This window comes from Dryobates pubescens, chromosome 8 (genome assembly GCF_014839835.1).
Source record: "Dryobates pubescens isolate bDryPub1 chromosome 8, bDryPub1.pri, whole genome shotgun sequence".
In the NCBI taxonomy this organism is placed as follows: Eukaryota; Metazoa; Chordata; class Aves; order Piciformes; family Picidae; genus Dryobates; species Dryobates pubescens.
In genome coordinates, this window is record NC_071619.1 from 15,924,663 (window position 1) to 15,950,270 (window position 25,608).

The following is a 25,608-nucleotide window of genomic DNA, read 5'->3' on the forward strand; positions in this document are numbered from 1 at the left end:
TATGGAGCATTTGGTAACTCAGTTTAAAAATCACATGCCTTATTTTTAACACTCACAAAAAGAGACATTTTAAATGACTGAATAGCTTGTTCTTACCAACAGAAAAATCTCAGTGCTACATTAACTGGCACTGTTAGTCATTCACTTTAAAATTCTTGTTGGATAAAAACTGTCACTTCTTTTTGGGGGGTGGGATGGAGCGAGTTCTTTGTTTTATTTTGTTGGGCTTTTTTTCCCCCCCTTTAACAAGCTTTATGAAATTCACTACCCACTGCATACAGACCTTGAAGATCTTCAACTGCAAGCAGTTTATTAATCTCATTCTAAAAGGACTGGTAAGCTCACACACAAAGGAAATAAAACAAGATGATGAGAACTGCGTGTAAGAGGTACACAAAATACGCCAACTGTGGACTTCATTTTACTTCCATTGAAATGGAAAGCTTTTCTCCTTTGCCACCACTGTCACCATGCTGGTGTGTTCACAGCATACAAATAGAATGAAACATCAAGTTTCACAGCACATACTATGGAAATGAAAAAGTTACTGTTTAAGCCAAAAGATTCTATTGTCAATGACTCCAGAAAATGCAACAGCAACAAAAAAGAAGCCACCCCAGGGAAAAAACCCACCACCAAAAAACACTGAGCAGGAGATGTTACTCTCAGAAGTCCAGCAAGAGTAAGTTTGGTAAAGAAATTGCTTAAGAAGCATGGTTCAGTCCAGAAGTATGTTGATGGATGAGAAAAAGCAGCAGAAAAGGAAGTCTAAATTTTTTATTTTAAATGTTAAAGAGCGAAGAGTATTAGGACCTCCTGCAAAAGAGAAGATATTTACATCACAGTTACTGCCATTTACAGTTCAACATAGATATATTTTCTCCTCATAATGCAAATCTTTACACTTCAACTTTTGCTTCTGTTCCAGAGCAGTCAAGTGTTTTTGGAAGACCCCCTGCTGAGCAAGGGGAGATTGTACCTTTCTTTGCAGGTGGCTCTTCTGCAGTAGGCTTATTTTCAGAACAGCGTTTTCTTCCCACTTCCAACACAGTGTCCTCACAATCCTCAAACTGGCTGCTTTCAACCACTATGCTAGAGTTGTTTACCAACTTTTTTTTAATGGAGGCTACAGTCGTGTCCTGCATCAAAAGAAGATTACTTTAAAGCTTTACAAAATGAGCATTTATTTTTAACATATATGCATATGAAATATTACTATGCAGGTCACATGTATAACAGTTGTCAGAGGAACAAGTCAGTTACAGGGCAGTTATTTAAATCAAAATCAGACACCTTCAGATATTAATAAGCACAATGCTTAGCACTGTACAGAAAGCAGTGCAAGAGACTGAAAACACAACATTAAAGGGTTGCATGTAAGCTTCCAGTGTCAAAGGAGTTAATGAAATGCCCAATTTCTTCAAAGAAGAAGTGGTCAGCTCTACAAGTTCCTCACTTTGCCTTAAATGGTAGAGTTGCAAGCATTAACTGCCTTCAGTAAAGCCACAGATAATTTTTGTCATGACAGATCTGATGCAGTTTGAAAGCCCAGTCAGTTATGTCACATATGCTTTAGCCTACATCTGGGCAAGACTGAAGTTTCTTTACTGGCAAGATGACACATGGGAAAGTCATGCTGGTTGCCAAGAACTAATTAGTGGTCATGTTTTGAGTTTTGTGCCACAGTCTCATGAAAACACCAGACAGAGGTGGAGCTTTGCTCTTGAAAGAGGTAATAGGAAGGAATCACATCTCTTGGCACTCTCAGAGCATTCATACTATTGAAAGGCCAAGCTGCTGTGGAGCACAAAATGGGAACAGATGATGAAGTAGAGTCAAAGTCTTATCTTTATAGTGGACGAGAAAAATACATCATCTCATCTATAATTTTCTCAGAACTACTTCAGGTTACTGGACAGCAGGCTCGAAAAACAAAGCAAAACCAAAAGCCTAACTGTATGTTTTCGTTTTTATGAACTGTATAGGTTTAGCCAAGCTACCCTTTCAAGTATTCAGCAGCCAGCAGCACAGTAGAGAGGTACAAGTTTTATTAATAACAAAAAGCAGAGATACCCTGGCCATCCACTCTTAGTTCAAACTGTTGATCTGAACACTCACCATTGCTCTTTCCAATACCACATGTGTGTTGCTCTCTTCTGCTTCACCCCCATGCCCTTTGAAAGTGTGTGCATAGTGCTGATAAGCAAAACAGATTTTTGTGGCAAATTCACAGAATCACTGTCCTTTCTAACTTTTAACTTCAAATAAATGTCATCCTTTGCTGTAGCAAAGTCACATTTCCTTTCTCTTCCGTTCAGACAACAATGAAAAAGACAGTGACATAATTCCTCTTTTCCCACTGCTTAAGTCCTCTCACTTTAAAGAGTTGTTTTCTTCTGCCCCCTTCAAAGGGACTCTTTATAGTCTTGTTCGCAGCCCTCTAATAACTCCAGATCACTGCTTCCAAAAGTCATTTTCCACTCCCCTGCCATTTTTCTGTAACTTTAGTTTCAATATCAACTTCACCTGCTACCGTGTGAAGCAAGCAGCAGTTGAACAAAATGTTCATTTTTCCAAGTAAAGTCTATTATAAGCATAAATATAGCTTTTATTTGTATAAAGAAAATTGAGATGTTTAAGACTTACATAGTCTTTTATGGTTTCTTCAAAATGGGATATCAAATCTTGTAGTCTTATAATAGCATCATCTTTTTGCTCCACCATGTCCATGAGTTCTTGAATCCTTTTATTTTGTGTATTCATTTTCTTGGAAAATAAAGAATAGTAGTTCAGTTAGTGTTAAATTGTTGAACTACACCATGTATTTAGAAGCAAGATCATTTAAGCTAAGCTTGATATATAGATACATCTATAGAAAGATATATATACACACTTCAAAAAGCTTGAAACATACTATAATGACATTTAAAGTTGTTGTGGGTTGAAGTTTCCCCCCCCAGCATTAACTTTGCCAGACCAACTCAGAAGCAAACAAAGCTGTATTTACAAGCAGGAACTACACTCTACAATAGAATGCAATGAACATGTACAAAACATACAGTATTTACAATATTATACAGATATTTGCAACTAGCAAACAACACAAAAACCCCCTGGTCAGAGAAGCTGTTCCACTGCTCCCCTCTCCCCTGTCCCACAAGCAGTAATTTCAGCCAAGGCCAGCCGACAAGCAGGTTAATCTCTCCTGAGCAATGCAAAACAGCAGAGATCAGCAAAGAAGAAAGAGCAGTTTAGGTACAGCCCATCTTATTCCCAGTATTTATCCAATGAATTTGTTTAGAATAATATTTTGTTTTCCTTTTTACACCCAATAGTCATTTGTTTTTCTACTTTCCTGCTCGAAATCTGTAACTAAATTTTAAAGGCATAGCCTAAAACCACCACAAAAGCCATCAGAATTTTGTACTGAGGCAAATAATTTTGCACAGGTTTTTGCTTGAGAGTTACCTCAGTTGCTTCTTTAAGCTGCTCAGCAGACTCATCCAACTTAATTATCTGTGTTTCCAAGTCTGTAACAAGACAAGCAGCCAACATCAAATAAGCAGCTATTACATAGTTTACTCAGCAATCCATTTTCCCAGATCTTCTGGTACCTCATGAGGTTTAGAATATATTTGGCCTTGCAACCCATGCAAAACCGAAATCCCCCTACTAGAAAAAAAAAGACTGAACAGCTTCTCATGTCAATTTCTACTTAAATATTTCTGTCATATCAAGAGACTGCCACTGAAATTTTATTATGAGGTATTGATACTTTTTCCTCTACGAACGTTCCAGAGGATAAGTGAAAACACTGCATTAGCAAAATGTGAATAATTGTGGCTATGCTGTAATGCCCATGAAATCAAGAATCATTCAGGTTGATACTTTAACCCACGATTCACAAGTCCACAATTAATTTTTAAGACAAACCTGAACACTATCAAATAACCAAGGCCTGTGGATTTGTTCAACCTTGTAATGGGTTGGGGCAGATCCCCTCCCTCCCCACCACGGGCAGGAATAAAACACTCAGACAAACGCATTGCAAAAGTGATGAAAGTTTAAATAGAAAGCGGTGAGTGTGCACAAAAGGAAACATGGTGACAAGAAAGGAACCAAAGTAAACCCAGAAAGACTCCAAACCCCACCTGAGGGTGCATCCAAAACCCCCAGGGCTCCTTCTTCCCCCTCCCTCTGCTGGGCTAGTCTCAGCTGGCCAGGCCTGAGACTGCCCATCCCCCTGTGGCCTTGGGCCCAATCAGGCTCATGGCTGGGAGATCTCTCCCCCAGTTACCAAGTCTTGGAGAGAGAAGGGAAGAGGAAGTGCCAGACCCCACCGCAAAATTTATAGTGGTGCAAGGGATTATGGCAGAAATACCTAATTTCCTGAGTCCACCCACTGGGATGGACTTCTGGACACAGGAAACACCCCTGTAGCAGAGGGCACCCAGCCCAAACTACGACAAACCTGAACATGCATAAAGGTGGTGAGCAATAGTTTTACGTATGTTTTGGTCCACAAATCCAGCTCAACTGGATTATTTGTTTTACACTTTTTCTGCCTTTCACATGACACACCCATCTCACCTTTGGTTTTCTGCGCCAGCTTTTCTTCAGTTTTGATTAGTTCATTGGTTTTCTTTGTCAAATCTTCTTTAGTCTTAGTTAGTTCAGCAGTAACTTTTCTCAGTTGCTTTTCAAGCCAAACTATAGTTTCCTGTGGGTCCTCCAGGGACACAATGTATCTATGTGCTTCTTCTGCCTGCTTTTTTATGTCAATGACATCATTCTGCAGGGAATCAATAACGCCCTCAAGATCAACACAGGCTTCTGGCCCTATGATAGATTCTTCATCCTGAAATAGCAAATAATTGCACAAGAGCCATTAGGTCTACAAAAAATTCTGAAGATCATTACCATTTCAAACAGGTAATTTTAGCTTCAGGTACAGTTAATTTCGGCTCCAAGGCAGTCTCACGGATTCATATGCAATTTGATTGCCAGTCTCTTGTCTACCTTCAAACACAAGTGTCCTTTATCACATAACAGCTACTTAAAGAGCATTTTATGACCCACTGCAACATTCCATTTTATATCACCACAAAAGCATCCTCTCCAAATTCAATATAAAAACCTAGTACTTCAACAGTTAAAATGCTGAATGAACAGACCAAGTGCATTGTTTTAGAAGGAAAACATCTGAAATCATGTCTCAGTAAAACTTTGAGGTGAAATATGTTTGTAGCAACTTACGAAATAAGAATCTAGTTAGGCTTAAGTATATGTACAATTCTTGTTACTTCATTTGTAGCTACAATAGACCTAAGGGAGAAAAAAGTCTACAGCACAACTCCAGTACAGCCTATATGGGGCCAAAAAAAAAATATTAAAATCTTCAGATACTTTAAATAGACATTTAATGCTTTTACCCCAATGTCTTTGCATACAGTCTGTGTTGGAGAAATGCAGGAAGATCCAGATTCCTAAATTATCAATTACTCCTATTAAATGCCATAAACATATCTTGCCAAGGACACAGTTACACAACATGCAATTCCTTGAAACCACAACCATCCAATCCTTGAGACATACCATCACCGTAAGATTTAGCTAGTAAGAGGGATTTTACTGGGGCAGGGAGAGGGTGAAGATAAAATTACCAGAGGTCCAGCTTGTTCCTTGGGAGGCTGATCTTCCAATTCACTTTTTTCACCTTTGCTTTCAGTACAACTGTTGATAAGTTCCTTGAAGATTTCCAGGCGTCTTTCAGAATTTTCTTCAAGCTGTTCTCGCTCATAAGAAAGGCGCTCTCTGTAGTAGGAAAAATAAGCCAGCTAAAAGCATGAGCTACTAAGATAAGAAGCTGTTAATAGAGCTATCTATAAACAAAAAGATGTTTGGTTTTGTGGTTTTTCTAGCAAAACAGAACCATTCATTAAAATCTTTGTTACACCCAAAATAGAACTGTTTCCACCCCACCCACCTCCCTGCAAAAGGAGAAGGAGATAAGATATATACAGACTATAAATACCAGTTAACTTCAAGCATCACCTTTAAGCTCCTTCAGCCAGAGTACCCCTGAGTATCATTAAGGCTGCAGCAAAAAAATTCAGTGTCACTTATAGTTATCCTGTCAAAGCAGTTCTACAGGAACAAACACTGCTTAGATTACACGCACTCCCCCTACCTACCCCAAACCACCACCCTTCTCCCTGCCCCCCCTCCCCCCCCAAAAGCCTTTCCTACACAGTATTCTTCCTGAACTCAATCCAAATAGAAACTGAACTATTAACAGAGACAATAAGTCTCACAGAAGAGTGAGGTGTCTTATTTCTGTAACCCATCTCTTGATCAAAAGAGAGTTTAAATTTAATTTCTTAACTGGCAAACTTTAAAAAACCTTAAAGCTAACTTACTTGAAATTCATTTCCCGCTCAGCAAAGTGTTTGGTAAATTCTTCCATCACTTCATCACGGATTTTTAGTTCTAGCAGCAACTTGTCCTTCTTTTCAGTAATAAGTTTCTCCTTCAACATTTCCACAAGACTTAGCAGGTTCTGAAGTTGTAATTAATATTCATTTTTTTCATGAAAGAAAAGCTTCCCAGAAGTGATATTTTTCCCATTCCTCAAACTCTACCACACTGAACTCTTCTAGCTAGCTAAAGGTTTTTTTGGTTTGGGTTCCCCCCCCCCCAGTTATTAGCTTGTTCATAAACATGAGGATTCATGGAATAGATTGAAATACCTGCTTGGCACTAGCACAGCAATTTTTAGATTTGCTCAGAGTAAGCCCTTGCAAAGAACATCAAGTTTATTACAAGAATTCTTGAATTGGTCTTAAACAGGTTTAAGCTCCACAGGATTTGTCTCTTTTTCCAGATGCTCATTTTTGAGGCAACATTAATTAAGCCTACATAAAACAGTCTCTAGCTCTCCTTTGCCATCTTCTTGTCTTATCTAGAAGTGACTAAAATTGTTTCTCCTTAAAGGACAGTTTTCAGAGCTCTCTTATATCTCAAACACAAACCAACCATCTTCAGCATTGCTAAATGTATTTGCTGTGCATTGACCACCATAGATTAGCAAGAAGACAGACACACAAATATTTAATTCTTACTGATCAGTCTATATTTTTGTAGTTGTACTGTAACAGACACTATATGTTCCTAATGCAGGATTTTTGGAGAATAGGGATGATCAGAAAAAAAGAAAGAAATTGGGGAAACTGGGAGAATATCTTGCTTTTAAACTCCAAGCCACACTAATTCTTGAAGTACCCCTGGCACATACCATAAATTCTTCTTTTCCAATAATAACATTTTCTTTGTCTTCCTGCATTGATTCTTCTGCTGACATAGTACAGCGTTCCTCCATCTCACAATCATCATCTTCAATGACATCTTCTAAGCTTCTGTCCCACAAAATAGTAGCTCTTTTCCTTGGGATTGGCATTTTAGTGTAACTAAGTAGTGATTCTCTTGCTGATTTTTGGCAAAGTGACTGATCTTTGGGAAGAATAGATGTGTCTACAACTAAAACCTATCCAGAAAATAGAGAACAAAATCATCAGTACTGACACTTCCAAGAGATACCTGTTCCACCTTCCTATGGGTATCCTGAGCATAGCACTTCCCCAACCTATCCTCAGAGTCACTACTTTGATCAGATACCAGCTAGAGCATAAAGGAGGCCCTTCATAGTCTGTTTTTCTGAACCCAAGAACACCAAGCTTCACAAGTTCAACCACCTACAAGACAGTTGCCATTTCATGCACTAACAGAAATATATGCATTTCCCACACTTTGAATTTTTCGTTGCACTGCATGAATATCATCTTTCAAACTATTTCTTGAACAGCTGTATTACCCTTAGTCTGCTTATTAAGTACACTAGAGTATACTTAGCCTGCTTAGACAGGCCCATATTCTAATATCCTTTGAACCTATTTAACTGTCAACAGAAGTTTTCCATGGCTCCCAGTAAGGCTACAGCACTGATCTCCAGTACTTTTGTCTTCCTTCTTAGTTCAGAGTTTTATCACTTACTTCTACTACTCCCTCTACTTCACTTCGACCTTCTGACTGAAGCCTCTATGGACGTAAAGATGACCTTTCAAATTGTGTTTCAAATTTTATTAATATTCTGAGTAAGAAATATTTAGACTTACAATAGCAGTACTATATGAGGCAGCTAGAATTGCTCCAACATGAGAGCATGTTACAAGTACAGAACTAAAATTCACCTCAATCTCAATTTCTTCTTGTATTTGGACGGTCTCATTAAACTGGACATTTTATAGGAACTATGCATTTTTGGTAAGAGATGGTTCTATCCCCATGCTCCCAGGGGAAAAAGCACTTTTGAAAACTTAAAGGAAATAAAGCCCAACGACGAGTAATTAGAAAATAGGATTGGAATACAAGGTAGAAAAAGCCAGTAACTAAATTAATATTCTTACATGTGAGGAAAATTATTCTTGAAATGCACTTACCTTTTGTGCAATGGCTGAAAACTTCAGTACATTGAGTGTTTCTTCATATACTGAAGCACATTGGCTTATGTTTACTATCATGTATACTGTCCCCTTTCCACTGAAGAATCCTTGCAGGAAATGAGTTAACTTACTTTCACGAAAGGGTATGTGTTGCTGCAGCCTTTAAAGACAAAAGAACAGATAACCAGAAGTTTAAAGATTTCCAGTCAATATTAAGAGTTATTCAGCCTGAAGACTTAACTTTAAATCAATTAAAATTGTTTTGGACTAGATACAGCTGTTTGTAAAGCGATTGCATGGGCATCACTCTTTTAGCCCTTATCTCAGATAGGCCATTGAAATGCAATCAATAGGAGGACTTAAAATCAAAAGCACATTCAGCATGTATCCTAGGACAGGTCACAGCCTCATGATACAACAAACAATACCCCATCTCTTTTCGTTTCAACCCTCATGAAAATGATGTATCTAGTTCTAGCAATGCAGTATCCAACATTGTTGGTGATCTCTCACCCAGTATCCTGCCTCTGAGAACAGACAACAGCAAGTACCTTGGCAAGAAAACAAGTATATGCTGAACATATAGAGATACTTTTTCCCCCCTCATTCCCCTCAAAAGTTTGACATGTCCTAAATCAGAAGTTGTGCTCTTGAACTTAACAGCTAGCGATGTTATTTTTTGATGCTCATGGGAAATTTATGAGAATTTCTAAACCTAAACACATTCTTGCCACTTAGCAGGTTCACTGCAGCTATTTATTCAGTTATATGAATAATTCTACAGGTGTCAGCAAGATAGTGATGCTCTTGCCAGAACACAATTATGGTTCATACACAACCAAGCTGCAGGACTAATAAACAAGAATAAGTTAAATAAAGTTGTTGTTTCCCATTCAACTTGCAATGGCCATCTATTAACACCAAGAGATTATCACTTTAAGGTGTGACAAACTTTAAACAGGCTATCAGGAACAGTGTTACAGCATAAGTTTACTTGGTAAAGTGCATCCAGGCATTATCAATGAGCACACAGAGTTTATTTAACTTCTGGGACAGAAATAAACATTCACATAAGAACCTCTGGAAAAAGCAATTCCTGCACAGTTCCATCCATGACTATATATTGTATTGGTTTTACAAATTCCCCAGCTAGGGCATAAATAGGGGAAAAGCTTTCTTCTGTTTGCATATGGTTAGCTAGATCAGGAGGAGAGCATTAAAGTTATGTCAAGATTTAGAAAAAACAATTTTGCCAATGAGTGCAGAGTTTCAACAGCACAGCAATACCCTGCTGATGAAAAAAATCTTACACTCAAAATAGGTAAGAAATGTAGTTCAACGGAGTAATAAAAGGTTGAACGTTTGATTCTTACTATGACACTTTTGAAAAAGGGGTTGTAAACTTACTCCAAAGTTTGTTTGATAAGCCAGCTCAGAAATAGTTAAATTTATAAAAATGTTTATAGAATGTTAGAATTCCAGTGATTTCATTAAAGAGCAAAACAAGGTAAATTTAAGGTAAATTTGATGCTGTAAAGTCTTACAAGTTCCTAAGTATTTTTTACAAAAACATTAGTGTTGTATATTTTAAACAACAGCTTTTAAACATTGCACGTAACACCTAAAAACCATAACCAATTTGCAATTCATAAAAGGACTTACTTGGACTGTTGACAGTTCTTGAGTGCATTAATACACTTGCCTAGAATCAGAAGAGAGGTGTTTATATTTCCACTCTCTTTCAATCTATCACCTTCATTGCGGGTCTTGGTCCATCTTTCTGAGCCAGCAAGATCACACATTGTCAATCTGAAAGCAAATAAGGAAAACTCACTTGATTTATTTCAAAACACACACAAGTTATTCAATTTTTAGAAGATCACTTTTCTTAGAGGAAGAATTTGCTCACCTTCATCCACACAAACACTTCATCCTTTTCAATGTTTTACATTCAAGCAAGTTCTGCATGACTTTCTGAAATACCCTTTCCCAACATGCTTCCCATTTCCCTCCTGCCCTTGTCCTCCTCCTGAGAATTTACATGAGCTAATGAGTATAGAGGACTAATAGAACCTTGTACTGAACAGAAGAGAAACTGATGGCTTGAAATAAAAGGCCAAGTGCTTTATGAGCGCAGGAAGTGGAGAAACCACCATGCATGCATGAGGCTCTACAAGGGAATGCTGGGTGTATATTGCAGTATCAGTACACTAAGATGGAATATAATCAGCAACTTCATCACAAAAGACAACAGCTCTCTTTGAACTTACTCATTGACTTGAATCACTCGTGGTGTTCCCGAATCTTCAATTTTTAGCATCTTAACTGTGAATATGCTGTGACTAAAACAAGAAGTTGAAAATCAGCAGACAAGTGACAAAATAGGCCAATACCTTTCAAATATTTTTTTTAGCCTCAACACCTGTTCTAAACATTGTTGAACCTGTCTATATATCTACACATATGGTCTAACAGTTAACTGCCTCTTGTAAAAAAGTTTGTACATAGCACTTACTTTGCTTTTTAATCAGACCTTCAGACAGAATAAAGCTTATAAAGGCTATTTGATAAGATGCTGTACTTTTCATACACATTCATCTTGCTGAAGGATTGAATCATGGTTTAAAGCATTGGGTCACATATTGCTAAAGCATGGCAAAACTGCAACCTAAAAATCCAGACCCTGTAAAAGCTTCTTGCCCTCCTGAAAGCCACAAGTCACATTTCAGTTTCTCCTTCCTCTCACATAACATCCTCTGCCCAATGTTATTCAAAGTGTTTCTTGCCTTCTGCTGGAGCAAGTATTTTGTTTTGTGCTCGCAGTACTCTGGTGTTTCAATCCTAGTTTTAGAAGTCTGACAGCTTCTTTCGAGTCATAAATCTGAATCCACCGAAGATCTTTACAAAGAACAAATATAGTCATTTTATAAATATCATTATCAAAACCAAACGTATTAGTAGGTAATATATGCACACCAAGATTAATACATTCACTTGAGACATGAAAACATTAAAGCTTAGTAAAAGTCCAGAACATCGAAATTCCTCCCTCCATGGGAAAGCAAGAACAGCTACATCACATCATTTCATCCTGTTAAACACACTAAAACGTTCAATCCAAAGTAAGTGAGCAAGCTTAGCCTGAGCATTGAAAAGCCAAAAAGGTAATGTCCACTATAAAAGTCCTGTGTTTGTATTCACCCAGGCAGAATGCTACCTGGACAGCTTCTCAGTTTTAGCCTATCATGTCACTAAAGGTCACCAAAATTGTATCAGCAAAAACACCAGCTGTGACCAAGAAAACCCAAAAACCTGTTTTCCCTCAGTAACATTGAGAACAGCCTTATACTTCCAAGCTTTATAAAAACCTTATGCTGAAGCATAGCTCAAAACAGACCATTTCCTACATGGCACATTTTCTCATCTTTGAAGAAATGAGGGAGTTTGGTTTGTTGTCCAACTCAGCTTTTTGAATTTACAGTGTGGCATATGAAATACAAAAGCAGCAAACAAACATCTACAAAAAAGTCTTTGATCTAGAACCAGTGTCATGATTGTCCAAAGGACTTGTAACAATCAAATGTGTTTCAAATCCTAACTTTTTCCATGGCCGGAAACAAACATTGAACTGTTAATTCCCCACCCAAAACTAGTTACACCATTAGTTTGATTAAACTAGAGTGCTGTAAAAATATAATTTGTAGTCAGACTGAACTGTCTCACATTGTCTGAAGTGTGTTTCTCAACACAAGACCCTACAAACAAAACATTAAACCACCAAAACCAACCCCAAAAACTACAGCCGCTGAAGCAATTATAACTATAGTTGAGTCTTTTCAAGAAAAATCAAAAACCAAACCACTAACAAATTTGTCAATTTTTTTTTTTTCTTTTCACTATTTCTGCCATTTCAAAGAAAGGCAGTGGAGAGCACACAAGATTAAGTCACTGTCAAGAATAAAGAGAAAATGCTATTTAAAGGTACAGCTACTGCTATGTAGGTAGATTTTTTTCCATACTTGCTGCAGACAGTTCCATAGCCACAGTAAATGAAGGTAGGTGTTTTCTAATCTAAAAAAACAGTTACAGGAACTTTGACTTTTCAAATTACACACTTTGCAATTTGCAACATATTCTAATTACCTCTGACATAAGAGCATCCTTTGATGTCTTGAGCAAGACGTAAGGGTTTTCGTTTCTTATCATTTGATGTAGGATTCAGTAGATCATAAAAACATTCATTATAAATTTCAAAAAATGAAATCCAAACAGAATACTTGGGGTAATCATTCACAGATGTGCTAGACTCCTCTTTTAACAGTTCTTCCAAGTCTGCCAAGTAAAAAACATTACAAGTCAATATAGGCCTAGTAATTTCTTTTAGAAAAAATGAATAAATGAAAACTGATATTATAGCAGCCTCCTACAAACACTTACCCCAGGCAAACAAAATATTTGTCTAAAATTCTCCCAGCCACCTTTAAGTATCTGTAAGTCACATGCTTACCCTATATGTTTGCAAGAGAGATCTACTCTACTACTTTCTTTTCCACTTGCAAATTCTATCAAACATGTACAGGGTTGTTAGAATTAAACCGACAACCACACTTCATTCTGACTTTCTAAAGCAAACCCAGTATTTAGTAACTTTTAAATCCTAGAATTAGGTTTATCTAATTACATACAGGATGTCAGGATACTACTAGGGCCCACAGCATAAGTGGTACTACTTTTAATTGCTGTAGTGTCCATCTCATTCAGTGTCTGTTCAGGTATTCTAATCACTTTATCCTTGTGTTTTTTGCCCAGCATGCAATTCATAAGTATAGAAAAAGTCAACTAGTTGTTTTATTATTAACATAGACCAGAAGCCAAGAAACTGATCAAGAAATATTCTTTGCTAGCTTTAACTGTAATAATACAAAACGCACCATTAGAATCACCGGCTGCTTTGTTGCTACTGCTATTTTGATGGTCTACCTACAAAAGAGAACAGAGACTTTAAGACATATTATTGACAGTGTACCACCAGTTACTCTTCTAACATGTCTACTGACTAACTATGTAGCAATGCAGTGTAGATGAAAGAAAAAAAAGATTCTGGCCATACATCAAGCCCAGTTCAATATACCCATACACTCCTACTGACAGGGTAGTTTTTACCCAAATACTCATTCCCAACACTTCCCTTATATCATGCCACATCACAGAACATAGCATGTCAACTTCCTGAGCCAGGAATAAACTAAACACAGAAAGAAACACAGCAGCTCACACAAAACCAGTGAGATTTACTAGGATGATTTGCAGGAGTCCATTTGCAATTTACATATTATTCTTTATCTGGTGAATCTCGAATCCTGAAGTGTTATTATTGAAGTTTTGCCAATTCATAATTTCATATGTTACAGCTTTCTAGATCAAACCCCAGAAACATTTTTATGCAGAACACTCATATGCTTAAAAAAAAAAAGTAAGCATGTATCATGAAGCAAAAAGTTGCTATCTAAGTTCTGTAAGAAAGAGAAGGGTTTTCAGTTTTGGGTTTTTTTTAATTGTTTTGTCAAGATGACCTTGTATATAACTCCAAGATTTCTATTAAAAAACTCCTCAAGTGTTTAAATGGTTAAGTAACCCAAACCTGCCTGTTCAAGTAGATCCAAACTTTGCAACCAAATTTATAAGCTGAAGTGTTGTTCATATATTCAGTTTTATAAACCAGAGAGGAGATGTATAGTCAAACATACACACACGACAGGTCCTTCTTAAGTCTTAAACACTGATAGAGATAGATTTCACATATTGCCTGTGTTTTCAAGTGTTGAAGAATTTTGCTACCACCTGCCTTCCACATTGGAAAATTTCAGTTAGCCATCTTAGGGATAAAAATCAAGGTAATATCCCACAAAAGCCAGAACACCCCATTATAATCTAGCATATAATCACTAGGGAGATGCTCAATTCTTTTCATTAAAATTTTAAAAAGCACAGTAAGTTTGTAGTTCAAATTCCTTGGGTGTGCTCTGTTTTTCTTTATATTGTTCTATTCATTTCAGAATTAAACACACCAAGAAAAAGGTATGCTTACACAAAACAAATTCCCTCATAAGTGTAATCGGATAAAACATCTTTAGAATTCCAAGCAACTCTTAGAAGTGAAGTATATTTCTGGACTGCCTGACCATGATTTATTTAATGAAGTCTAACAGAAACACGTTTTAATTTAAACCTGTAGAAGGTTGACTGCTTTATAGAGCTCTCCTCTTTTAAAAAAATTACACTCAAAGGAAGCAGATTTTTATGTTCTTTTCTAGTTTGGAAAATACATATAGGAAATTATTACTTCTTTTCATGTACACTAAAAGACATGAAATTGTTTAATGGAGCAGACATACTAGCATCCCCACAGATGAAGAGACCATTTGCACCAGTAACCCCACAGGATAAATAATGTTGCCAAGCTATAGAAAAAGAGCTTAGAGTTTACATCCTATCAAGTATTCAGCTATAAGACAGAAATTCATAGGAGAACAGTCCATCAGCTCTATTACTCCCTTTACTGCTAATCTGACAGTAAATACATGCAGCCACGCTTAAATACAGATAGACTTTTCCCACTGGAAAATGAACAGGGTAGCATTGAGCTACCTAATGATGCATGTACTCCTCAGTATAGAAAATGCTCCTGTACCTCTTTTGCTAAGCAAAGCATAGAACTTTTAACAGTGCTTTCTTCTCTCACTTGCTCCTTATTCAGCCTTACATAATCTCTACACCGATGGGGTTTGAGATCCATTGCTGTGTATAATTTTCCTTGAATACTTTTAAACAACATATCCATAGTCCTTGGTAGAATACCACCATCATCTTCTGTTCCTGAAAGTAACATACAAAAGGCCTTCATTATTACTGTGAACAAGGTGTATAGATAAACAAAGGCAGAAAGAGAAGCAATTCTAATCTCAAGACACACATGAGGAATTGGCAGGCCATTTATAGCATGAAGTAGCAGGAGTTTTTGTATTCTCAAGGTAACAAAAAGAGTCATTAGAATGTTTTGAAAGATACTTGGCTTTCAGCAAAACCCTCTTAGACACCAAGGGGCATGACATAAAATGAAACCAACAAACAATAAATATTTGCAAATTTTCAGCCATGTTTCACAGGCTGCCATCACATTCTCTTTCAAGAAAGTAGCTTTAAAATACAACATCTCTCAGCTACAGACCTGTACTAATTCCAAATCCTACAAAATGAAGAAAATTCTAGGAGACATGTAAAGATTCACTCCTTCCTCTGCCCCAGACCCTTTTTGCAGAGCATCATACTTATGCATGCAAAAGGCAAAAAGGAATTACAACTTCAGTGTACGCTTGATCCAGATGCAAATTTTTTATTCTCTGCCTGTAGCAATTGAAACAAACTATTCCTTAGCTGAAACTGTATAAAATGCATAGGACTTCAAATAAAATTACAAAATGCTAGTCTGGTATAGAGTGACTTACACACTTCTGACATGCTGATACATAGAAGTATTTTCCTAATTCCACCTCCTCAGAGGATTCTAGGAGTTCCAAGATCTAGATTCTAGATACTTGGAGGAAAGAGGCCACATGCACACCTGGTTGAAATTACAGCCTGACAAAGCAGTATCACTAGTTTATGTAAACTCCGGCAGTGACATTGTTGGTAGCTTCATATTTGCTATGGAAGGAGACTTTCAAAGGCTATTTATTAATATTCATGAGAAACTAAATTTTAAGGCCTACAGTTTAAAGAAAGGGAAATATTTTTGCCAGAAGTAATAGTCACTTTAAAAAAAAAAAAAAAGAAGTTCATTCAATGGGAACACATTTCTATTTATACCTTGGAAAGTGTAGGTTTTCCCAGCATTTGTAACCCCATATGTAAAAATAAGACGATTGTATCCATCTATGAAATCCTGGACTGGTTGTTTGATGGTACCTTCAAAGAATTCTTCTTGAGTTGTTTCAGGTCCAAACACCTAAGCATTACCAAGAAAAAGGAGAAAAAAAAAAAGTTAAAAGATTCTTTTATAATCTCTAATGATTGCTTAATAAGTTTTATGCTTATAATCTTAAAGACTATTTACAGTTTACTTTGCTTGGTATTAAATAAAACAACTTTTTTTCAGAAATACATAAAATCCCCACAACTTTTAAAGACAATTTTTTTACTTGTGAAAAAGTGAACTTCTGGCCAGCAGCTTTCTCACTTAGTCGACTCAAGGAGTTTTTGGGGGGCTTCAGTATGATGCTTTTTGAGTCTTCAAGTGAAATATAGTCCTATTAAAATGGAGTAAAAGCAATGCAGGCATGAGTATAAAGAGCTCAGTTTACAGGAAATAAACTAACCAAACATACACTTGAAGTACTTTTACACTAAATGTCACACCTGCAATTCATTTTCTCTTTCCGATGATGTAAACGGCCTAACACGCAGGCAAACTTGTATGTGTCCCTTAGACTCCAAACTGCACCTCTTGAAATAAAAACAAAAGTTAAGGAAATTAGAAATTTGACTATAGTGTTTGACAACTAGCATGTTAAGGCAGTTTTATTTTCATCAAGGTATTCTGAACAGACTTATTTCATGATATGGGAAGCAAATTAAGTTACATATGTTTTACAAGTACTTAGGTCCCTGCAGGAGTTCATTGTGATAGCTTAAGAGTTATGCAGTAACAGGTTCAAGACAATTAGACATCATCAAGAATGAAACCTACAAAAAATATCAATAATTAAGCTGCTCTGAACCAGCAGTTAGCTTACTGGGTTCATCAGTGTTCTGTGAATGAGGCTATCAATGCAGTGCCACTCAACTTTATCTAATCCTATGTATCTCCTCCAAATTAAAATACTACATACACTTTTTAGCTTCTATAAAATTCTGGTCATTAATATTAATGAAAGAACTAAGCTTATTACAAACAAAAATCTAAGAAATACAAACATTAAAACTTTCTTACCTGACTTGTATCTGAACTTGAAGCCAAAGAAAATTGAGCAGAGAGATCTGCTTTAATGTCATCCATAAGTATTCGTCCTGGTTTTTGAACATCAACACTAGTAATATAGGACAGTCTCATTTTTTTGTCATTATCCAAAGTCTCTTCCATCCTGCAAGATAAAAGTTGGGGGTTTTGTGGGTGTGTGTTTGTTGTTGGTTTTTCTTTCTTTCTGATCATATAATGTAGAACTAACTTCTGAAGTCTTAGAGGACAAGTCAACTTGAGATCAGTAACTACACCTTCTTCATAAATAAGATGAAAAAAAGCTTTTTGCCTAAGTTACAGAGCAAGTCTCCAGTAGCTGGTTAGTGGATCTGCAGAGCAGTTTGCATCATGAAACCAGAACAGCCATTCTTCTTTCAACAATAACCATTTACTGGGAAAAAGCCCTATGCATATATCACAATCTTCCCAAAAGCCATGTCTGACAAGGAAGATCTAATTCTTAAAAAACACAGCATTCCTTTGCAGTGTCCTTTTAGAACAAGAACTCGTCCCTAGAGTAACCCAGACTCTTATCTCCAGAGGACCTGATAAATATGAAGCTGCAACATGTTATAAACCAGGTAGGACAGAATTCAGAAACACTCAAAAGACTAATAGTTTTAGCTATTAAAGGAATACTAGAAAATTAGATCACACACACAAAAAGTGCTTTTTAGTTGTTTTTGTTTGTGTGGGTGTTTTTCAGTCATTTTACAGATCAGCAATTCATTAATCCATAATTTAATGATTTTGTGTATCTCAGCTTCTAGGCAGTGAAAATTTGCTGTGGAAAGTGAAAGATTTGGAGTTGATAGTACACAGGTAAATTTCAACATAACTTTAAGAAGTGCTTGTGGATTTTTTTTGTTGAGGGTTTATTTTGGTTTGGGTTTTTTGTTTGTTTTGTTGGGATTTTTTAAAGTATTAGTGTGTCTTGTCTGCACTTCAGTCTTCTGTTGCTTTTTCCTGTGATATAACAGATGGGACCTGGCAGCTTTTCTTTTAAAAACCCGAACAAACACACTACAACACAACACATCCTTGGGCAATTACTGAGAGTATGGCAGCAAGTGTTCTAGCTATTAGGCACCCACAACATTGCCTCCTGAAGTTTTGAGGCATTGGACACAATTCAGTGGTCTTCTAGCATAGACATGGGAATGTAGTATTACAGCAATGCATACACATTCTCTCTAAATACTAATGGAGAACATGGCAGTGTCCATTAAAACAACAAATCAGGGCTAGTTCAAATCTCCTTTGTTCAGAATAAGTGTTGCCTTATTAAGCAGTCATAACATTTCGCCCCGCCCCAGCATAAAACCTGTAATACACTTGCACTTCCCTGTCAAGACATTTAATAGATCAACCTTCCTACCCAGCCTGTAAAACACAGATACAGAATTTCATTAAACTAAACAAACATCACCAAGTGGCAAAGAAACAAAAGTCATACATAAACCGAACACCGATGTTTAGTTTGTTTCTTCTAATCTACAAGGTGTTTGTCAGGCAACTCTATGAAAACCAGGAAGAACTTGGCCTGCAATATTATCACAGCTGAAGCGAATACTGACTGCAAATAAGCTACTACTGGGGAGAAATACATGTGTGCCACCATAGTCACACTACTCAAAGTCACACTGCAAAACTCTTTATCAGGCCTTGACAAGAAAACTATTTGTTAGTTAACTGACATTTCAATTCCCTTAAATAAGAGTATTTTAAAGTGTGATTTGTCAAGATCGCACTCTCATTCTGTGCCTTTTCCTGTTAGAAGCAAAAGGCAAACAGCACTGTGCGTATGGTTCAAGCACTGACAGCACGAAAACCTGAGACGCAGACCGTCCATCTCTCCCCACATTGTGTCATACAGCACCACAATTACCTTAGACATTCCAGTGTAAACATGCACATTGCCTGTCCGCAACCAGCAAAAGACATTTGTATACGAAGACACGTTATTGTAACTCCCCTTAACGGGACAACAGGGTGTAGAGTTACAGACAGCCTAAGGGATCCAGAGTGGCACGCAGAACAGCGTGGTCACAGTACACGCAGTCTCTAACGCTCACATGCAGCATAAGAACGGGTAGAAAAGATTCTAAACCACACAATAAGCTTTACGGCTTACATAATACATAAAGTACTAGCCTTTACACTCACAAAAACTGTTTTAAATGAAATTCTTCCCTCTGGAAATACCCATCTTCCCCTGAAAGGCTTTACATTGTTTTCCCGTTCTTACGGGACACTGCCTCACGGTTTGGTCCGTGTCACGGCCCTGGGCCGGCCGTTACTCGCAACTCGCACACCCCGCAGCGGTACCGAAGTTTTCACACACCTTCGGTGACTCTTCACCCACCGTAACGCTAGTCACGATGATAGCGGCAGGGAAAAGCGAAGAGACGACGTCTCAGCACGGCCCGCCAGGAAGGCCACCCACACTACTTCCCGGCCCCACCACCCAACGTCCACAGCCACCGGCCGGCCGGCCACCCACCAGCCTCCCTGCCTGCCTGCCTCCCTCCCTCGCTTCTCAAGCGAAAACCCAGTAACCCCACAAACTACCACAGCTCTACCTGAATGCTACGCCACGCTGAACAGGGCCAGCCTCACCCACAGCGAGAGAAGCTCGTGTTGTTCCCGTCCCTTGCACCGGGAGACACCACCGCTCACAAGTACGGCACGGCCGCGGCTTCTTTTCAAATCCGGCCAATGGCAATGCGCGGCGCCGCGCGGCCCTCTGGGGGGATGCGGATGTTGCTGCGCTCAAAGGACCGATGGGAAGGGTAGTTTCCTTCAGGTAGTGATTATGGAGTCTGCCGGCCGGACAGGCGGCGGCTTCTCCGGCAGCAGCTGGGCTTGGCAATGGATGTGGGTACGAGGGATGTCTCCTGAGGCTTCTGTATTGCACGCACATAGAGTTGTCAGGGACTGTCCCCTCTTGCGGAAGTTGGACCTCTCCTGCCACGGGAAGGCGCCCTGGCCTCACCGGGTTGCCCCGCGGCCTGCCTGCAGCTGCCCCTCTCGCCGTCTGCAGTGCCTGGCCTTTGCCGGTTTGGCAAATGGATATACGTAAGTTAAAGCTTGTCAGTGCTCCGGGTGATTACAGTGCTGCTGTTTCCACGGGCGTTTTGGAGGCCGAGAAGCAAGCTCAGGCTTTGCAGTCTGTACAGTCTGTATATAAACAGAGTAATAGCTATTTGCAGGTAGTGAAAGGGAAAAGTACCTGTTCAAGCTGCACATGCCCTATATCAGAACAGGGATCAGCAGAATTGGGAAACTTCGGGTTTAAGTTCAGGCAATGGCTTGTTCCACACCCCGGGTTGCAATACTGCTAGAGTGACAGCTGTGGAATACAGTTAGCATTGTATCTTTGTTTAACACCTTCCCCAGGTGGAAATTCTTGTTTGCAACCAGGTTTACTTGATTCAATTTCTTGAACACCAAAGCAGTATCAAAGATATCATCCTTTTCTAGAATGGCAGGGTATGGAAATGTACGAGGTTTGGTAAAAACAATTGCCATGAGTTTCTTTTTAGATTCAGACAGGAAGGCTTTGAACTTTTAATAAAGAACGTCTGCTAGGTTTAAATGGAAATAAAAGTACAAGTGACTTGAAAGTAGTCAGTAACTACCAAAGCCAAACGTTTGTTTTTCATTTGAAGAAAAGCATGCTAATAGATCTGGTATCAGCTGCTTTGATGAGGTCGTCCTTAAGTCTCATTTTTCTTTAAACAAAGGCTATGTCATATCAATAAAAGTGTGTACTCGATTTCAATTTGCATGCATGTTGCAGGAGTTGGTCTGTTTTAACAAGAGAAAATGATGCACCTTTGAATTTGACAAAACTGAAAACTCTTATAGACATTCTTTCAGACTTAGGCTAATGTTTTTTAAAGTGTCTTAATTTCTCTCCTGAACAGAGCAGTGAATTCAAGCTACTGAACTAACTTAATGCTAAACCACCTTTTTCATACCAGGAGGGGACTGAGAGTGCCTCTCAAAGAAAGGGGAGGGGAAAAAAAAAAACAACCCCTGCTAACAAACCTGAAAGTTGTTTTCTTCCCACTGTGTGATAGGAAAAATGGAGATCTTCTCATAATGTTTCGCAAGTCATATTCCTAAAAAAGTTGTGGTCTGTTTCCTGCAGAAAATTGTTTTGCTAAGTTGAGGTGTAACAAAGCTCCTGGCACAAGCAACATTTTAGGTTTGTTTGAATATTAGAAAATCTGAAACTGTTTCTATAATATTGTAAATGCTGCATAATTTAAACTGATATCTCAAAGGGATACCATCAGCACAGTGAAAGAGCAAACTAAGACGCAATCTCACATGTGCTCCTGACCTCACACATCCAATCAGCATAACCAACCCAGCCTGTTTTGGAGTGGGAGATGATGAAACTCTTTCTATGTAAATACACTTTATGGCTTTCCACCAATATATTCTCCGTAAAGTGAATTGTGCAAGGACAATTTTTGTGTAACAAAAATTTCTGCTGCCAAAACTGTTAATCAGACTTTAGGGGATAATAAATTATGTTTCTTTCCAAATTCTCTATATATAATTTATGGAGCAAGGCTGCCACTCTCCAAGGGGAGAAGATTATTTTTTTTTTAATTATTTGTTATAACTCTTACCATTACTCTTAGAAGCTTGATATATACAACAGGATTGTGCATAGTTTGGGACAGACTGTGTGAATAGTCTACTCATCTGAGTGCTGAGATGAGACAGCATATTTAAGTTAGCTTTTACATTGCTGTCAGAGGTATTTAAACTGTTGAGACCTGGCCTAAAACCCTTCAGCACATCTAAGCAGCAGCCAAACTAGAAGTGGCTTCGGCTTTGTGTTCAATGCAACTTTCCTGGGGAATTACAAAGTACTTCAGCTTCCCCTCCACACTTTTGGCTCTGTGGTGTTTCCTCATGCCCTGAAAGCACTGCTGGTTAGAGGCAAGGCCCTTCTGTAGGGTTCATTCAGAGTCAACTAGCGTTGAAAGCTCAACGTCACAGAGGCATCTTGGAGGAAAATGGTGTATAGCATTATCTTCTTGGTAGTCTGCCATCTCAACCCCTTTTCACACCTATCTTTCAGCACGGTGCTTGTCATTTATCTTGTTGTTTGTACAGTTCTATGGATGCATTTCACGCTTCCTTTAATCTGAAATACAGCGCTACCCTCAGTGTCTTGCTCCTATCAGTTGCCTTCAGTGACTCATGACTTTGCAAGCTATCCATTTGCATATTTTTTTTTTAATACTATAGGTATATTTTCCACTATCACCTCTTTTAAGCTATTTCTTTAGTCTTATATTTTACAATTCATTCAATATCACTTTTCTGTGTCTGATTCTTTATGAATTTGCTTGTTTCCTGCTCAGCCCTCCCAAAACATCACCTTTTGGTTTTCTGTAAAAGTTAGTATGTTTTCTGAAATGGCAAGATTATCTTTACAATCACTGGGTTAAGAGAAGAATGGCTTGGGTTTGTCAATCTAATTTTTGTGCTTTAATGTGCACACGTTCAAGCTTTACCTTGACTCAAGTATCACAGAGGCAGTCACCTGAAAACAAACATTTTCATTACCACCCAGTGTAAGTTGACTAATGCAGTGTTTCTTCTGTCAGACACAAATGCACCTCACATTGCTCTCAGCAGACAAAGTGACATGGCCCAGAGCCTGAGGCTTGCAATAATGTCCAGAGATAATGCCTCAACCATGCTGCAAGGCCCTCCTGGCCCTGCTCACCCTGCAGCACTGGCAGGGTGTCCCTCTACCACCCTGACCACACTGGGCTCTCCGGCAGACCTGTGGCAGGGGAATTGAGCGCAGCTGCAGGGCCTCCCTGGCTCAGAAGGCTTCATCCCAGGGGCAGGTGATAATGTCATGATCTCAGAGATGGCAGTAGGGCTGGGTGGCAAAGGGCAGCTGGATGGAGTGTGCAGGGCCCTTTCCCTGAGGGAGCAGGGGCTTTCTGCTAGCCCAGCAGTTGTTTTGTGTCTAGTGTGTTTAACTGAGTAATTGCAGGATTTTGGGTGGGATAGGAGGAAACCTTCACTGGAAGTAGCTTATGAATGCTCATGAGGCTGCCACACTGATGTGCTCTGAGACCATAAAATACAGTCTAGAAAATGAATCATAGACCTGCCAGCAAAGGGGATTGGGGAGCACATGCCAGTGTGAGATAGCCAGCCAGGAGCCTGGGGAGGAAGGAGAGGGTTACTGATGGGCAGCTGGAGGCAAGCCATAGCACCTGATGCTGGACTTGGGCCTTGATTGTTGGCATCTGGCTGGATCTCGGGGTCAGGGCTGGTTGCTCCAGCCAGTAAGGTATTGGGAGTTGCCAATGCTCTGAGGTCATGGCTGTTTAAACATCATTCACTGAGGAGAGAAAGGGAGCTCACAGCTGGAGACATGGTTGTGTTAAGAAGGCTTGGTGTGTGTTTCTCATAGATGTAGTGAAACACAGTATTACTCCCTGAGCAAGAGCTGTGTTATCTTATGTGGGAAAAGATTTGAAATATATTTAATGGGGTTCATTTTCAAGACTTAGCTTCAAAAAGAGCACAACTGAGACCAAAAAAAAAAAAAAAAATGCTATCAGTGTTTCTTCCTGCTGCTCTTTCAGCCCTCTGGCTATTCTTTCTCACCCTCTTTGTATTATTTCATAATTCTCTGATGAGCTAAAGAGATCATTTCAGCTGTAATCAACCTTTCAATCTTCTAATTAAACAAAAAAAAGTTTCAAATCAATTATTCTTGTGATACAGTAGTATAAATAATATCTGTTTTGAAGCTCAAATGTAGGATTTTGAAATCAGAACCTTCTACCTCTCATCAACAAGCTAAAACATACCTGAAGATGTAATTGTGTGTCTTAGATCATTTTACTTACCGTGTGTGTAAGTGCAGTTACAGTCTCAGGTTCTTTTAATTTGAACAGCTCTTTAATAAACCCACATAATGAAGCACCCCTCAGAGATAGTCTTCTATATTGGCTCTGGCAACTAAAGCAAGTAAATGGCTTGGATGTTCTGAGGAATTGGTAATGCAGGGGATTTTGTTTGTTGGGGTTTTTTTCATTCTTCTGGTATTATGAACAGGAAGCTGTTCAAGGCAGGATCATTAGGGCCTTCCATTAGGGCTGTTGTACTTAGATTTTCCTAATGTAGTGGGATTGTTAACCTTGAAGGGGCTTTGTAACATTGTCACAGCATAAATTATGAGGAAATATCTCTTAAATGTTTCTATGATACGCCTTAGTCATTTGAACTCAAAATTTGGAGCAAAATTTAATAGGCTGCCAAGATGAATAATAATTCATAAGTATTTTGTGTATGTATATATATATTTATATATGTTTTACTACAAAAGGAAACTGAAGCTTTATTAAGTGTAGGACAAAAGTTAAAATCTACTTTTTTTTTTCCTCCCTTCTACTTTTTCTAGGGTCTTTCTGCAAGTCTGGCAACAGATGTTACAAGACCATTAGCGAAGGCTAAGTATTTTGCTGCTTTGTTGCTGAAAGAGACTGAAGCATTTAGACATGAGTTGGCTGATCAGGCCAAACAACACAATATCAGTCAATATAACAGCAAAAATGACCTGTGTTGAAGAAGATGGTAAGAACTTTTTTCACTTTGTGGCATTAGTGTTTGTCCTATAAAACCTATCAGCTGTTCTGTCTGACTTAGTTATGTAGTGAATAGTGTAGTTAGTTATCCAGTGTTTAAGATAGGTGATATAAACAGTAAAACTGTTGTTTAAAAAAATATAAAGTCAAAGGGTTTTTTTCATGAATGCATTTTTATATGAGAAAAGATTACTACTCTTAAATTGTTTGCTGTATTAGTTTTAAGAACAAGTCTGTGTAGAGGGCTTTTCCATAGAACTGGTTGCTAAATACAGTTTCTGGGGCATTTCTGGTGTGCCCCACAAAATTAACTCCATGCCAGCCAGACCCAGTACACTGCTTCACTTTGTGTTATGATTATGCCAAATCATGTAACTAGGCAATTTTTAGCCTAGTTGGAAACCTTGACAGAGAATCCACAAGCAGGTAGTTTGTAGGTGTAAAATACTCT

At 38.4% G+C, this 25,608-nt stretch overlaps 1 protein-coding gene across 1 annotated transcript in view; it reads right to left on the reverse strand.

Annotated features, from left to right (window-relative positions):
- Positions 1 to 17,637, reverse strand: part of KIF20B (kinesin family member 20B) — a 37,775-nt gene extending 20,138 nt beyond the window's left edge. The window contains exons 1-18 of the mRNA XM_054163609.1: positions 17,488 to 17,637; positions 16,914 to 17,000; positions 16,697 to 16,804; positions 16,365 to 16,503; positions 15,190 to 15,374; positions 13,430 to 13,478; positions 12,642 to 12,830; positions 11,285 to 11,396; positions 10,769 to 10,840; positions 10,161 to 10,307; positions 8,496 to 8,658; positions 7,295 to 7,543; positions 6,420 to 6,559; positions 5,664 to 5,814; positions 4,591 to 4,858; positions 3,469 to 3,530; positions 2,647 to 2,766; positions 980 to 1,139 (exon numbers count right to left, since the gene is read on the reverse strand). Of these exons, the coding sequence (XP_054019584.1) occupies positions 980 to 1,139; positions 2,647 to 2,766; positions 3,469 to 3,530; positions 4,591 to 4,858; positions 5,664 to 5,814; positions 6,420 to 6,559; positions 7,295 to 7,543; positions 8,496 to 8,658; positions 10,161 to 10,307; positions 10,769 to 10,840; positions 11,285 to 11,396; positions 12,642 to 12,830; positions 13,430 to 13,478; positions 15,190 to 15,374; positions 16,365 to 16,503; positions 16,697 to 16,804; positions 16,914 to 17,000; positions 17,488 to 17,637 (2,551 nt within the window). The remainder of the gene's footprint in view (positions 1 to 979; positions 1,140 to 2,646; positions 2,767 to 3,468; positions 3,531 to 4,590; positions 4,859 to 5,663; positions 5,815 to 6,419; positions 6,560 to 7,294; positions 7,544 to 8,495; positions 8,659 to 10,160; positions 10,308 to 10,768; positions 10,841 to 11,284; positions 11,397 to 12,641; positions 12,831 to 13,429; positions 13,479 to 15,189; positions 15,375 to 16,364; positions 16,504 to 16,696; positions 16,805 to 16,913; positions 17,001 to 17,487) is intronic.
- Positions 17,638 to 25,608: the final 7,971 nt, after the last annotated feature.